General features: G+C 36.9%; 1 protein-coding gene across 3 annotated transcripts in view; it reads left to right on the plus strand.

Annotated features, from left to right (window-relative positions):
• The window catches only part of LGR5 (leucine rich repeat containing G protein-coupled receptor 5), a 119479-nt gene that overhangs the window by 95047 nt on the left and 6987 nt on the right, over nt 1–17445 (plus strand). For 2 of the 3 annotated variants that reach the window (XM_081311445.1, XM_081311447.1), the window contains 8 exons: nt 446–517; nt 3295–3363; nt 4759–4830; nt 8481–8552; nt 8826–8894; nt 9024–9095; nt 12603–12668; nt 13629–13700. In XM_081311445.1, the coding sequence (XP_081167571.1) occupies nt 446–517; nt 3295–3363; nt 4759–4830; nt 8481–8552; nt 8826–8894; nt 9024–9095; nt 12603–12668; nt 13629–13700 (564 nt within the window). The remainder of the gene's footprint in view (nt 1–445; nt 518–3294; nt 3364–4758; nt 4831–8480; nt 8553–8825; nt 8895–9023; nt 9096–12602; nt 12669–13628; nt 13701–17445) is intronic. The other variant, XM_081311446.1, reaches the window with a different exon arrangement.

Raw genomic sequence — 17445 nt, forward strand, 5'->3', positions numbered from 1 at the left:
GGTTTCCTGTTGACCTGTGGCCCAACCCTGGGAATGTAGCCACTATAAGCCTTCAGCTTCAATATGATGTGCTTAGTACACCTATGACCTTCCCTTTGTCCTCCACTTGTCAATGATGATCGGTATCTCTGCTTCACATTCTCTAGCTCAAAGCTGTAGTAAACAAACTAAATCAATAAAACTGAAAAACCTGATCTTACAAATATAGATCATGTTGCTCATATTATTATATGAGATGTCAAACCCAAACAGTAAAACTGTGATTGTCTTTTAAATTCTTTATAAGCAAATAGGGCATGTAGACTTTTTTTTTTTTTTACAATGTTCATTTCTCATAATTAGAGCATTCTTCAGCATAAGTTTCTTTGGATTTAAGCAATCCAAATGTGCCTAAATTTTCCATGTGCAGTGTGCCTTCCTGACTGTCTATAACGTTCTCCTGCAGGCATCTCCATAACAATAGAATTCACTCCCTGGGAAAGAAATGCTTTGATGGGCTCCACAGCCTAGAGACTTTGTGAGTTGACCTTTATTTGTTTCCCTTTTTTCAGTGTTTTCATGAATATTCTGAAAGAATCAAAATAGCCTTGAAGCCAACTTGCTGTTTGGTTTGGTTAATTGCCTGAGCTTTAAACAGATATCTACATTGGAGAGTTTCTCTCTCTCTCTCTCTCTCTCTCTCTCTCTCTCTCTCTCTCTCTCTCACACACACACACACACACACACACACACATACACACACACACACACACACCCTGCAGAGCTAAACAATAAAAGTGAGATTTTATTTTAATCTAATGAGAGTGATAAATTAATTAGAATAATTATAAATTAAATGAGATGTTCTCTACTGAGCAGTGACTGTTTGCTTAGGAATGTGTATTCTCTTTCAAAGATCAATTCTGTATTGTCTCTCAGGCTCACTATTCAGGAGTTTGGTCTTCCCTACTGATGAGTGGATATAGACTAGGCGAATGCCTGAGTTTCCAATCCAAGATGAACAGGCATTTCAATAAGAAACAGGATTCATGTTAAAGCAATTCCAAGAACTGCAAAGTAGTGATAGTTACCATTTATCTCACTATATCTATAATCAACTATCACATTGAACCCTTGGCATACATCATCCCAATAATTTTTACAAACATCCTATGCACGTAGCCATTTCATCCTACCTTAGGATGGCATCCTATTTAATGAGGGTAAGTTATTTTACCAACATTACATGTGTAGTCAGTAGCATAACAGGGACTTGCTTCCTTCTTTGATCTAAACTTCATGTTTACCTCTAGATACTACTTCCAAAGAATAGGTCCAAAATTCAGTTCGTTGTTGGTACCTATAATAAAAATGAGTCTGGCCAGCTGAACATGACCTAGACCCTTTCCCAAAGTCAAGGTAGAGGCTCTCACAGGTCACACAAGGGTCCCAGCCTTTTCCCAAGAGAGGAACTGCTCTTTATTGCCCTGTTGAGTGGGAGAAGTTTAATGAGGGTGAGGATCCTGAGTGTGCTGGGAAAGGAAGGTGGCTGTAGACATGGGCTCATCTGCATCTCCACATTTCCATATTCAAGTGTATTAAACCACCCAGGGCCACTGAATCTACTACGCTGGCTCTGACCAGGAATGCAGGAGGAGGTGACAAAGTCTCCCATGGCCTTGGGGCCCATTTTTCATTTGCATACAAAGCTTACCAATTTGCACATGCTCAATTTAGCTTCTAACCAGGTCTGTGTCCACTAATTTCCTGAAGAACCATTTGTTATTGGTCTTTTTATAGCCAGTGAGCTCTAACAGGGTTACTTAAATCACTCTGTTTCCTTGTAAATGTCAAAGATAGACTTGTTCAGGCAGGACCTTGATGTCAACTTAATAGCATAGATGAGCATTTCCTATCAGCTGCTAGGAAAATTTAGAACTTCTTTCTTCTCTACACAGGATTGAGCTGGGGATCTTAACAATGGAAAACACCTTCCAGTCCTTTCAACAGGTCAATAGAAAAAACAAACAAACAAACAAACAAAACATGGTCTTTGATGAGTATTTGCATGGTTTTTCTTTTTCCTCAATCCTGGGTGAAAACCCGCATTTACATATAACACCATAAAACAAAACATTTTAGGACAAAATTTGTACAGGTCTTATTGACTCCTCCTTCTTGCCCAGGGCTACAGAGGATCAGTAAATTGGTTATTCCAACCTCTTCCTTTCCCTTACTAGAAATCCAAGTAATTTATAAGGGCCCAATCCTTGTTTAATCAAAAGAGAGCATCTGGAGAGATTTACAAACAGGAAGAAAATTTATGTCCACAAAAGACATGAGTTTCCTGCATGCAGTATAGCTTAAGGATGGTTTGTGCCAGACAAGTAGGAATCTTGATTCATGTTTAACTCAGCCAAATTATCCTTCTCTTAAAATTAAATAGCAATTCTTCTCCACAGAGGAAGATCTAACCACATCTGATTGCCTGACCAAAAGGTTTCTGTGTCATCTGGGAAATCTGCCATTCCCAGAGACCAGGAGGCAATTACTTTTTCATACGAAGATGTAGGTATAAGGTGGAGTGAGTCCATAAAGCACTCGTGAGTAATGGAATTGAAAAGCCATTTGTGTCATAACAGATAGAGAAATTAATGACTTGAGATGGTCTGTCCTTTCCATCTCTCTGTGTGAGGAATAATATAGAGCTTTGCCTCACAGACCAGTGAAAACAACATGCTTCTGATTTGGATCATTTGTGACTCTAAGGAAATTCTGGACTAGATGTTCCTCTTCCCAATATCTGTATCTCATAAACCTCTCTAGAATCAGGTCCCATCCAGGACTTCAGGCTGAGAGAGATGCAGGCATTCCTCAGGAGTCAGGAATAAAGCAACCCTCCAAGGCATCTTGTCCCCAAGAAGGGGAGGGAACAAGAAAGGGGAGGCCATCCAGAAGCCTGAGTACAAATAGAAGCTGCCAATGTAGAGAGCCAGGCTCAGATGAAGAGCTCCATCAGCCTGCAGTCAACATGCCAAGCTAATGCCACTGCTGCACGTTTCTTCCTGTTTTCAATGACTTAGACTGTTGAGCTTAGATTCTGAAATTTCTCTTAATCAGTGTAATGACCATTTAAATGCAGATGCCTGTGGAATCTGTGGTCTGCAAGCTAAGAAAACCCTCTTTATAAAGAGAAGAAATGAGGACTTTCACCAGTGATATGAGTCCATTGGAACAACATGTTAACTTACCTTGTGAAATATAGTTGCTGTGAGTTTTGAAATGAAAAACAAAGTATTATTTATTCATTTTCAGAGATTTAAATTACAATAACCTTGATGAATTCCCCACTGCAATCAGGACCCTCTCCAACCTTAAAGAACTGTGAGTATTTGGGAAAGTTTTAGTAGAAGAATTTTGTTCATCGTGAATTTATTTTTAAAATATACATGGTTCTTGTACATAATATGACTTCCTGGAAAATTTTTGAAGTTTATGTAAATAGTGGTTAAGTATACTGGAATATCTCTAAGCCCTACTCTTTTTTCTTTTCCTAAGCCATACATATTTATATACATTCAATATAGTATATTGTATTATAGCATATAATATAATACATATTGTAAATTTGTAGTAGAATGCAGTTATTTGCTGAGCATTTCTAAGAATCCAAACATTTCTAGGTTGCATGAGTATAAAACTGAATATATAAAATAGCATATGTCTTGTATAATGCTAGGTGCTTTCACATACATTTCATCATATACATTTTTTCCTTAAATGCTGCATGAACTTCATCTCATTTAAAAAACAGTTTTATGAAAAGAAAGCTAACTTTCAGTCATTAGTGTGTGTGTATATATATATATATATATATATATATATATGCTTTTAGATGATATAAAATTAACTTTTCTTCATACCTAAAAAGATGAATAGCTTATATAAATAATATTCTAAGCAAATGTAGAACCTTATTATCCTGGCAGTGAGAAATAAGATACACAGTCAGAGAAGGTAGATAGGAGCTTATTTATAAGAAACAGCCAAAAAAAGAAAAAAGAAGAAAGAAAGAAAGAAAGAAAGAAAGGAAGGAAGGAAGGAAAGAAACAGCCCCTCAGCAGTTGCCTCAGGAAACCCCACGTGCAGCTCAGCCAGGCAGCCTTGTCTGTACTGCCACTCACCTCTGACCAGCACAGGCCCATGAAGACCCAGAGATCACTGACTCTGTCCCTCTGCCATGCAGGCAACCTTAGCACCCATAGATGAGAAGCCATTTTTATTTATTACAAACTCACTGAGCCGGGGCACCTTTTTTCAGGTCAGGAAATTTTGTCCTCATAAGAAGATTACTTAAATCTCTACTTCACTGCAGCTTAAGTCAATTTTCTCTTCTCCTAACTTCAAATGGGGTCAGGAGGAGTGATCCTAATCCTCTCTCCAAAGATAGTTCCCACTCCTCAGGCTGCTATACAATGGCACTCTATTTGGATATTAACAGGTGGATTTTCTTTTTCTAATATGAGCTTGTAAGTTTCCATTAAAAAAAAAGTTTTTTCAGAATCTCTCTTCCTCTTTCAAGACAAGGCACATGATTTCTTTTTCTCCTAAAGAATAAATAAGTGTCCATAAGTTTCAAGCCTCAGAAAGGAATTTAAGTTTGTCCTCTGGCTATTGAAAGTGATGATTATTACCATGGTGGGAGTGAGGGGAGTTATTAAATAATTTTACCCCACACATGATTTTCTATAAGCTGGTTTTTTCCCCCTCTTTTTCTAGAGGATTTCATAGCAACAATATCAGGTCAATACCTGAGAAGGCATTTGTAGGCAACCCTTCTCTTATTACAATGTAAGTAACCATGGTGCTTTTGGGTTTGTCCATATTGAAATATAGTATATATAGTACTTTTAAATATGATGTACTGTCCTTTGTTTGCCTGTGTTTTGTCTCAGCTGATGTAATAATCTATACAGAAAAGTGTATCTGGAGACGTCTTGTCAGGTTTCAGCTGAATACTGAAATAATAATTTTTTTTTAAGATCTGTGATGTACATTGCATTTTGCTTGGATGCTTCTGATGCCTATCACATTTCACGATCTTATAAATGCTTTTGGATATCTCTTTTTTCTAAGGAATAAAACTGATCTTTACTGCATCATTGTTAAGGCCACATAGTCATCCAGGACTTCAACCCAAACATACTAGAAATATAAATGATCATATGCACCACCATTTGACCCAGTTATGCTATTCCTTGGTATATACCCAAATCAGCATACTGCAGTGACTCAGCCACATCAATATTTGTAGCAGCTTAATTAACAATAGCAAAGCTATGGAACCAACCTAGGTGCCCTTCAACAGATGGATAAAGAAAAATGTGGTATATATACACAATGGAATATTACTCAGCCACAGAAAGAATGAAATTATGGCATTTGCTGGTAAATGGATGAAACTGGAGACTATCACGCTAAGTGAAATAAGCCAGTCCCCAAAAAAACAAAGGCTGAATGTTCTGTAGATGCTAACACACAATATAAAGGTTGGGGGTAATATAAGTTCATTGGATTGAACAAAGGGGAATAAAGGGAAGGAAGGGGAATGGGATTAGGAGAGGAAGTAGAATGAACTGGACATAACTTTTCCTATGCTCATATATGAATACATGACCATTGAAACTCCACATTATGTACAACCACAAGATTGGAATCCAAATTAGATCAAGTTATACTCCATGCATGTATAATATGTCAAAATACACTCTACTGTCATGTGTATCTAAAAGAAAAAAATTTAAAAATTAAAAAAAGAAATATTTAACCTTAAAAAAATAAAGAATAAATAAATTATCATATGAAAATTATAATGGGAAAATGGGACTTGGCAAGCAGTAGACTCCAGCCTAAGTTGGTGTGGGGTGGAGGGGCAGTGTTTTATGCTAAGTCTACTCATTATCAAGCCCAAGCATTGAGTCACAGTTAGAACAACAAAGGTATAATTCTAGAAAGGTGCATATGTTCTAGAAAGGTGTGTATAAAGATTTATATGCTGTACAAGAATAAAATAAGGTTACAATTACAAAGCATAACTAGTTTTATGCTTCACATTTAGCACAGACAATTGATTACATATAGGAAGATGAAAATGTACTAGTATATTATTAGACTAGAAATATAAAGAGATATTAGACTAGAAATATAAAGAGATAACCAAAGTTAGACTACTCTTAGTTAAAAGACACCTGTCCAAGCATGTTTGGGGCATGGTATTGGCCCAGGGTCATTGGTGAGGAATCTCAAACACAGAAAAGGAAGGACAACTGTTGAACATAGACTCTAGGGGCACTTCTTGGCAGATGTTCATCCTGAGCCAACTAGATCAAGAGGCTTTCTGGAACCATGTGGCATTTGTCACAAGTGATCTGGAGCCCCAATTAACCCTGACAACTAGAAAAAAATATTTTGAACTAACAAACAAAACAGAGCATTCATCATCTCTGAAATGTTCTGGCAATATCTGGGTAAACTAAGGGTTTTAAATTGTATTGACCAATAAACTTTAGTCCTCATTAGAGGGTATTTACATATTAAGAGGTTGGCAAATTGCATTGCCTTTGCTCCACTTTCCTTGAGAGGCAGAAGTTTTTAATCACTCTTTTGATATGCTAATAGCTCCTGAAGAGGACTAACAGCCCCTGTAGTTATTAGAGATCTCAGCCATTATTTGATAGTGGTGGCCACTTTCTCCCTGAAACTTTGCTCTCCTTGCTCCCACATCCTTTTCCACCTCCTGTCACAGCCAGCCCCTTTGGTCTCCCCCATCTCTGTGCATGCTTCCCATGTCCTGTCCTCACTGCCACCTCTGCAGTTACAATCCTACCACACCCTCTTCTTCATGCCTGCCCAGGGAACTCACATTTGTACGTGTATATAAACACAGTTACATCCACATAGCATATAGTATAATCAAAAGCCAATGTGACATTACCAGGAAAATTCCATTTTTAAATCATAAAGCATATATTTGAGCTCTACTCTTTCTCTTACTGATTGCCTAATCTCAAGGGAAAAGAAGAGGTTAGAGGGTAGAACACAAGAAGACTAAGGTATTAGGTAACAACTGTAGCCCAGGTACTTTGCCAGACACTAAACAAACATTGGCTCTTTTAATTCTTTGTTGTTGTTGTTGTTGTTGTTGTTGTTATCTTTTAAATTTTCTTTTTTTTAATATTTTTTATTAGCTACACATGACATTACAATGATCATGGCAATTCATACATGATCTTGGCAATTCATACTCTTAATTCTTAACACAAAGCATACAGCTAATGTTTCATTGTTTTTAACAAATTAGAAAATTGAGGAAATGGGAGGTAATGAGCTTTCTGAAGTATCTGAGCCTCAATTCTCTCCTCCAAAGTGAAGAAAATAATGTGTGCTATGGATCAAAGTTGCTGCATGGCTCAGTTGATGTGTGCCTATATGGAAATGCTTTGTCAAGTGGAAAGTAATATGCTATTATTTATTTGTTTTATCCCAACTGATTCCAAAATCTTGTAGGGCAGGAACATTTTGCCATGCCTCTTTAAAAATCCACCATCTAGAATAATGCTTACATGCATAGTGGATACCCAATGAGAGCTTCTTTAATAGATCAGTCTTCCAATTCCCATATTGCCTACCCTCATGCTTTGAACATAGCAGACATCAATAAATATTTGTTGAATTTAACTGAATTAACAAGCTGTCTCAACTAAGTATATGGGGCTCCACTGACCAGGCAGTTCAAATATATTTCAATTAACATTGAAAATATCTGTAAAATTATTTTTTAAGTTCTAATAATATTTCACCTTTTTAAAAATATTATTTTCTAGTTTTAGTTGGACACAATACCTTTATTTTAATGTGGTGCTGAGGATAGAACCCAGGGCCTCCTATGTGCTCTACTGCTGAGCCACAACCTCAACCCCAATGTCTCACCTTTTAAAGCAATAATTAACTTGAGAAAACTCTAATGTTGAGAAAAACCCCATTTTCTCTTATATAATTTAGAGAGTCTTGTGTTATGATGATATTTAACCCACAAATAGAACCTTCAGTGGATATAGATATATAAACATCTTTCTTTAATGGTACAATTACCAACACTTTGAATTACCTTTTTGCCACTCATATGTTGGTGCTATACAGGTGTTGGAGGCTGAGAAGGTTTTTAAGTACAGTTACAGTTAGTTCACTTGCTTTTTTGCTTAATAACTATCATTTATAACTGCCTTGCTGTCAGAAATTTTAAATTTCATATAATATGGATTTCTTACCAAATGTCTCTAATATAAGTCAAAACACTTTTGAGGTTTTCCTGGAATCAAATAATCAGGAATTTTATGTAATATAGTATAATTAGAATTACATAAATACATGTACTTGTTGAAATTTCAAACATATTCATTTCAAACAGATATTCTAAGACATTGGTGTTTGCATTTTTTTAGACATTTCTATGACAACCCCATCCAATTTGTTGGGAGATCTGCTTTTCAACATTTGCCTGAACTAAGAACACTGTAAGCATCTGTTTCTGTTTTTTGTCTTGTTTTTGTTTTTGTTGTTTTGTTTTGTTTTGTTTTTGTTTTTATAGTACTGATCTTGAATCCAGAACCTCATGCATGCTAAACTGAACTATATTCCCAGCTCCAAGTACCTGTTTCTCTCCTGTCTCCAAGGATTTCTGTGAAGATCAAATGAGTATTATAGGTTGAAGTGCTTTGAAAATGACAATAAGAACCGCTCCTTTCTGGAATCTTCTCCCAGTAACACTTACATATTTTTCCTTCTAGGACTTTGAATGGTGCCTCACAAATAACTGAATTTCCTGATTTAACTGGAACTGCCAACCTGGAAAGTCTGTAAGTACTTGAGTAGGCTCTTAACTTTGGCCAGAACATACACTGACCTTATGCCTGATCAGCCTTAACATCAGTGAATCAAAACATGTCATTGTGTGATATGTGAATGTCTGGTTTGTGTTTTAACAGGACTTTAACTGGAGCACAGATCTCATCTCTTCCTCAAACCGTCTGTGATCAGTTACCTAATCTCCAAGTGCTGTGCGTATCAGTAAGGCGATAACATTGTGTAAATAGACAACTTCCATTTAGGAGTAAAATGGTAGCCATTATTTTAATAAGCCTTTAAAAGGGGAGAAAGTTATTTCCTTGCAGGTCTCTAGGAGGTCAGTCCTCCTCCGTTGGCTGCTTTGGTCCAGGCTCTCTACCATGACCCTTGTGCCTTTTGTTTCCAAGTGCCGACAGTCATCTAGGAGAGTTCCAGTTGGCATGTGTTCCTTTCAGAAAATGGATATAAACAAGCCAAAATTACTTCATTTCCTCCTCTAAAGGTTTTGCAGAGCAGAACAAAATAGCGTAATGGATCAACAGCCCAAGCCGAATGCCAAAATAAAAAACTAAGTTTTCAAACTGACACAAACCTTGGTAAAGGTGACCAAACATTCTTCTCGTGTAGTTGTGGGTACCGTGTTCTAATGTTTCACCTGATCATTAAACAGCTTGCTTATGTTATTCTATTGACTTGGGACTTTTCCCACTTCCTTTTCTATGTTTTATGAAAATTGAGTTATAGGGACTTGAAGAGCCTGGTTTTGACCTTCTACTTTCAGCCTTCTCCCTCAGCCCCCCTCAACTCTACTACCTTCCTCCTAAGCATTTTGGGGCCTTAGTAGAGGAGACCTTGGTCCCTTGCCATGCCTCTGCTCTCACATAGTAGATACCTATCATGGTTCAATGCCTGTAATTCTACCACAGGCTTTACTTAGCTGCAGAACAACACACAGCACTATATTTGCTAGGTAGAAGAATGGGAATATCTGCCACATGATTCTGCCTTCTCTCATCGCCAGGCTGCCCTGTCACTGTGAAGCAGACCAGGTACCCCCACCCAAAAGACCCTACCATAGTTAAGCTTTTCCAAAAACCCTCACCATATTTGTAACATATAAGCTTATCTTCTTGTCAATAAGATTTTACAAAACTTGTCAACAGGATTTCTGCAGACAGCATTGTGGTCTGAAGCTTCCTCTTTCTTGTAAGTGCCAGGTTTGCAGACAAAAGGTGTGGTAGAGTCTGTCTCAAAGAGAGCTTGTTGCTGTGCTAAAGATACTATCTCTATTTTCTTGGTAAAAAGTTTTAAAACCTCTGTCTAGCCTAAGAACATGGGACAAAGAGTAATTGTTAAGTTCCCACCCACTGGGTATGAAGTTCAAAGAATTTCCAGACTCAGGGCCCAGAGATTGTCAGGCATGAGCCCCTCTGGACTGCTGCAGTTTAAATAAACCTGCTTCCTGAAAAATCCTCAGGTCCAGCCTCATCTGTCCTGCATTAACTGTAGATACCCCAGTTGCTCAGTGATCTGGTAGTACAGTAACACCACATGGTAGGCTTGGAATCAGGCACTCATGTCTGAAGGAAGGGAGACAGAGCAAGTCTCCCCTTCTTTATGCCTTATGAGGTGTAGCTCAAGATGAGAAAACTGAGAATTAGGAATGTCAGAGTTATTGCAAAGTCACATTACAAGAAAATAACAGAATTTGAATTCAAATACAGTCAGTTTGAATAAATAGGAGAAAGTGTCTATCCACCAAGTAGTAGAAGTTTGGGAGGCAATGTTAGAATTCTGCTTGTGAAACCCTGAATAGATATAATTAACAACATTTCTTGAGGAATCTGGATCAATAACCTGATTAATATTTCACATAATGTAACTAAAAGGAAGGGAGCTGGTGTTTAAATTACATCTGTTTCCTCTATGTCACATAGTGAATGTTAAACTGCCAGGTACAGAAGAGTAGAAATAAAGGCCAACTGGCAAACTCATTAAGAGCAAAGACTCCTGAACCTATTTTTCTGAAATATTTTTTGAAAGACCCCAAAGAACCCAAATACATTAATGCAATATCTTGTTTTCAAAGCACTTCAACTTGTAATGTCATTTGCCCATTACGACACCCCTGAAAGATCAGCAAAGCAGTTGTCTTCCTATTTAAGGAGAGAACTGAGAAAGACACCAATGCAGATTAACCAAGTTGAATTAATAGAAGTGGAGACTAGAACCAGGTCCGTGGCCTTTATACAGGATATTTTATGTACTTGAAAGTATGTTTGAGACAGCCCCTCCTTTGGTTGTAATGTCCACTGAGTACCTGTGACGTGAGGAAATTTCACTGTACATGTGTTGTTTTGCCTCCAAGTTCCTTCACCCTCTTGGGAATTGTTTGACCCACACTTCAGGCTATATGTGACTTTCCCCACTTACTAGCTGGTAATCTTAGGTAAATCATTTCATTATTATATGTCAATAATCATAGTATCTCCTTCATAATAGATAATCCAAGTAAAGCTATAAACATGGAGCCTTTATATAAAAAGTGCGTAATCAATGTTAGCTATGAAAACTATCAAGTAGAAGGTAGATAGAAGGCAATGCAATGTCTTTATATGGAAGATTTTATGTACCCTCTACTAAAATGTATACAAGAAAGGCTTGGCCCCCTTTTCAGCCTATACAGATGAGTAATCCAAATTATCATCATCTTTGATAATACATGTGTCCATTTTAATACATTCACTACTTTTCAAAAATACATACTACGTTGTTAATCAGGTGTATTTTTGCATAGATGTGGAATTTTTTGTTTGCTTTGGTGTGTTTTGTTTGTTTGGAATTTGGGGGTTATCTTTCAAACTTCTAGTATGAACTATAAATATACATCTGCAAATACCTTTATTCAACTATTTATGTTTAATAACTGAATTCTATTCCTATCTAAACCCCATTTCCTCAGAAAATGTAAGATAAAGTGATCCACTGTAAAAATAGAGAAATTTTAAAGTATCTTAGAAAACAGCATGAATTTTTTCAGTTGCTTACTGGTGATCTAGTTTTAAGAATTAGAATCAGGCAATAAAATGTGTTAGTTGATTAGCTAATAACTTTTAAAACATCAGAAGTTTTTTAAAAATCTATCCATGTTACCAGTTTTTTTTAACTTTCTGCAAATTACCATGGCTTGTTTTAGATTAGCTATATTATACTATAAATATGTCCAGATGTTTTTGTTATTCTGTAATTTGTTGTGTTTTGGCTGAAGACTTTCTTAGATTTCCCTCTCCCACCTGTAGTGATTGATTTCAAAGTTAGCGCTATGTTTTGAATTGTTGGGTTTTGTTTTTAAGTTCATTAGAAAACAATGATTTCTGTTAGCTAGAGAGATATAGAGATTCTCAAAGATAGATTATTTAATTTGTACTCATTTCAGTAAGATAATAGCTAGAACATTGTAGATCATCACTCATGAAATATAAGTAAATTATTTAAATCAATTAAAGAATTATAATATTTACATTTCAGTAAATATTGGAATCCATTACTTAGTCCAATAATGCCTATGACTACCTGCTGCCTGGCAGGGCTGTGGAAGCTTCTAGGGTCAGCCTATGGTGGGGGGGATATAATATCTTATATTAGATATAAGATAGAGAGAAAAGGAAGAGAGAGGCATGTTTCCTCACAATTAATGTGTAACATGTTCTGTTTTTCAGAGATCTGTCTTACAACCTGTTAGAAGATTTACCCAGTTTTTCAGTCTGCCAAAAGCTTCAGAAAATGTACGTCTATGAGAGTCCCTAAGTTACCTGGCAAAAAAAAAAGAGACCAAACTCAGGTTTACTATGTGGCTCACTGGCAAGACACGAAATTTTTTCTTACATACATAAAGTGTGATCTTGTCAGCGACTAGACTTACTGGAAAACAGACCATAATACTTTATGATGCTTTGTACTATAATATCAGCACAGCATTTATTATACATCTGCTTTCCCGCCCCGCCTCCACACCCCACCTCTGTGAAGTTGTGAACTGGGGTTGTCTAAGCTTTGGAATTTTTCTTCTACAAGTAGAACCAAATGTATACATCAATGATTTGGTATTATTATTATTATTTTTTAATATAGGAGGACTTGGGTTTGTTGTTGTGTTTGTTTCACAACTGCCAGCTTTATAGGAGATGCCATATTTGTCATAGTTGAAGTGCCACAGATGCTACTTAAGCATGAAACATTTTTGACCTAAATAAATTATTTGAATCAATTAAAGAATTATAATATTTAATTACATCTCCTAAAAAAAATCAGCCCAATGCCTTTATAGTCAGACTTCACTTTCACCAAAACAATATTAACCATCTCCCTTTCACATTTGCAATTTTCTCTAAAAGCCTTGGAGTGATTAAGACAGAAAAATAAAGCAAATGTATCTTTCAAAAGGTAAAGATTTGACACTCCTGAAGACTTTCAAAGAATACAAGAAGAACTCTGAGGGCAGGGCCAGGAGAGGCATCCTCAAGTGTTTGTAAAGATGATGGCATGTTTGCAATATGAGTTTATATCTTCCCAAGGGACTGAGCTGTTTTGAAAGAGAGCAGCTTATTTAAGTGCATAATTGTAATGTTCATTTTTAAACAAACAAAAAAATGTTACTTAATAGTGACAGGTAATCCCTCTGTAAAACTTTGTAATCTTTGAAATCTGTAACTTTGAAATCAGTCTTCGGAATTCTGTCATTTCAGTGACTTTCGACATAATGAAATCTATGAAATTAAAGTCAACACTTTTCAGCAATTGCCTGGCCTCCGATCTCTGTGAGTACCACCTCCCAGCACCCACCACAACACAGAGCACTTTCCTTCTCTTGGGGGCCATTCCCTAACATTTTCTCTTCATTCCATACTCACATTATTGGGTCTCGGTGCATATATTTGCTATGAAAAGGCAAATATTTTGCTTCTGATAACTTCCAGGAATAAATTCAAAAGTAATAAGTTTACAGTTCTGCTCTCTGCCAGTGAGCAGACATGCAACTTTGATGAAAAGATAAGGAACCAAGCTGTTGAAGAGCCTATACAATATGCTTCTGTTCAGCCTAGAATTGGCAGTTGGCACAAAAATGGGATGATCACACAATTCTTCCTGCCTGATTTTCCTTCCTAGTTTAAGGTTCTATGTGTCTCAGAGTGCTTAAGGGGGTGATGGTAAAAAAAAAAAAAATGCAAAATTCAGGTCCTCAACTGCCTCATGAGTTAGAATCTCTGCTGTGGGGCCTGGGCATCTGCATTTTAACAAGATCCTTAAGGTTAGAGCATAACTGTCCAAAAAATACTTCTATTACTCAAGAAATTATAACTTATAATTATTTAATTCCATTTTATGATTGAAAACATTGCCTGTTTTTAAAATTAAGAAGTGGTATTATTTAAATTTTTACTTTAAAAAGAAAAACAGATAATTTTATGAAATTTACAATTAAATTTTTTCTATTCTGACATTGAATTCAACAAGATTTTTGATGAATGTGATGATACTATAATGTTTAGAATGAAGTAGTATGTTTGTTAAAAACCTTTTCTTCCACTGACATCTAAAGTTTTTCTTAACTTTTGAGCAACTCTACTTTGGTAAAATACTATCACATCTTAAAACATTTTAAGTTTACCTCATTTATTCACTTTCTTCTATCTCCCCCCACCCAGAAACAAAAACAAAAACCTCTTGTGTGTTGCCCTTTTCTTACTTTTGCGTTATGTCTACTTGTGTAGTTATTTTACTTGTGTGTGTGTGTGTGTGTGTGTGTGTGTGTGTGTGTACAATCTACTTTTATTACCTGTCCTATCCAGCAGGTTTGAGTTGTGGCTATTTTCAAAAGTCAGTTCTCCTTTAACAGGCTGACCTCTAAAGATACCAGAAGAATATCACACAGACTCCAAAGGCTAAATTGGAGTCCCCCTGAATTCCTCTTTCCCTTAGACTTCACATCCTGTCACTTCCTAACTCTGCCAACTTCAATTTCTTCTCTCTCCACTCTTCTACCAAGGCCTAGTGACTCAAAAGGATCACCATCCTCCTCCTCCTCCTCCTGTTTGCCACCACCCATTCATTATCCAAAGAGATGTAAAAGCGATCTTTCTTACGTAGAAGTCCACAACTTCCCTGCTTGGGACACCTTCTTGTTATTCCCCTACCATCTTCAAGATCAAGACTCGATATCCCACCTCTCTCCAAAATCTGATTCCAAACTCCTGGTTCTGCCTCTTCTGTCTCCCACATATTCCCAGTCCCATCGCATGGGCTGCTGTTTCTCCCCTTCCCATTGACTGTTGGATTCCTCCCCACACTTCACTTGTCCCCTTGACATCCCACAAGACTGATGGTCTGTCTTTGAGCTCACTCCATTCTGATGCACTTTGCACATTCTCTACTGTAGGACTTAACATTGGCATTGGCATCGGATGAACTAAGCCCCACCTAAAACAAGAACTTTTTTGTCTTCTTTCTACAGGGTTTAGTGCAGTGGCTCTCTCATTTATTTACTTAAGAGTTCAAACATGAGAAAAGATCAGGGACTCCAGAGCTAGTATGCTTGAGATTGAATCCAGCTTCTGAGATTACTTTGTGACTTTGAGCAACTGACTTTTCACATATATCTCCACTTCCTCATCAGTAATACAGGGATAATAATAGTATCTACCTTTTAGGGGTGTTGAAGGTTATGAGATAGTACATGTAAAAAATGTTGCAATTGTACTAACGCATAGTAAGTATGTAACAATGTTGTTATTATTAGAGTAAGTATATAGCCTTTCAGAGTATTATCAGTGAGGATCCTGGCAGGAAACAGAATTCACCCCCAATAGTTCAAATAAAGGGTCACCTACATAGGTGGAGCAGTGAGCAAGCAAGGGTATTAGGTCTGCAGAAACCAGCAGCATCACCAAGACCAGGGCTAAAGAGATACTGGGAGAAAATTGTGTTTCCAGAGCAAGAAAGAGCTTGATCATGGAGAGACTTGCAGTGGTTGAAAACCTGTGTAGATTCCAAAACAGGGAAGGAGCAGACCACAAGTGCCCTGACCTGGCCTCTCCCTACTGGGGTCTCCATTGGGAAACCAAATGGAGCAGGACAAGGGAGTGGAAGATGATGCCTTCAAGGCTGCTGCAGAGATTCCAGCATGTGCAGACTGGACAGAAAGCACCATTATTTGAACATCTAAATTTGTAGTTCTTTACTTAAAACCCAATCAAATCACTATAAAGCCCCATGGCAGGATCAGTTTACATTCCAGATATTCTACTACGATGCGAAGCTCCCCAGGATGCCTATGCTCTTAATTCTGCCAAGAGACTTTAACAGATGGTGTTACTTACCTCAGTAGGTTTGCATTCCTGGAGCAGCTCAATGGAAGACAGTTGCCATTTGTAAGCTTTCCCACCTCCCATGCTTCTTACCTGCCATCTTCTGTTCTGAGATCAGTGCAAAGACTTCTGATTTCCTCCAAAAAAGGAAGAAAGTCCCCTTAAGGAACCTTTCAAATGGGAATGTGAATATTCTGAAATTACATTCATCCAGGGTAACTCAGGGACCCAATGTTATATACATCTTCACCTGAGAAAAGTTGCCTTTGATCTTTCAATTTTTTCAAATGCCTATATCTTAGTTACCCTTACTTTTTAAACATTTTAAAAATAAAAATCTTAAATTCATAGTCCTTTTTTTAAAATATAGAATTTCTTATCTCTAATGACTTATAGACATTTTTATAAAAGAAATTATTTCAACTTAATTGTCTACATTTCACTCTGTATATGGCAAGCGAATTTTATTTTCCCATAAACCATAGTTTTTTCTTGGCTATCGAAGAATTTTAAGGCAGGGGGCTGGGGTGGTGGCTTAGTGGTGGAGTGCTTGCCTAGCATGTGTGAGGCACTGGGTTCGATTCTCAGAACCACATACAAATAAATAAAAATAAAATTCTATCAAAAACTAAAACACTAAAGTTTAATTTAAAAAAAAGAATTTTTGGGCTGGGGATGTGGCTCAAGCGGTAGCGCGCTCGCCTCGCATGCGTGCGGCCCAGGTTCGATCCTCAGCACCACATACAAACGAAGATGTTGTGTCTGCCAATAACTAAAAAATAAATATTAAAAAAGAAATAAATAAAAAAAATAAAATAAAATAAAGAATTTTAAGGCAAATATATATGTTTGTCCCTATTTTAGTCATATCCTAGGTAAGAATTTTCTTTTTATCAGAAGCCAGGCATGGTGACAAACATTTGCAATCACAGCCAACTTGGGAGGCTGAGGCAGAAGGATCCAAGTTCCAAGCCAGCAGTAGCAAGTTTGCCTAGAGTGTATGAGGCCCTGAGTTTGATGCCCAACACAACAGGAATTTTTATTTTTCTTATCAGTATCCTTTCCTGGATGTTTTCTTATAAGCATCTTTTTGTTTATTTCACGGTCTGACATATATAGGTGATATGCACAAATTTTAACTTGTGTTTCATTACATATCCAGAGACATTTTTAAAAATTTACTTGCTTGTAAGAAGAA

Source organism: Spermophilus citellus, assembly GCF_964194105.1.
Source record: "Spermophilus citellus genome assembly, chromosome: 10".
Lineage (NCBI taxonomy): Eukaryota > Metazoa > Chordata > Mammalia > Rodentia > Sciuridae > Spermophilus > Spermophilus citellus.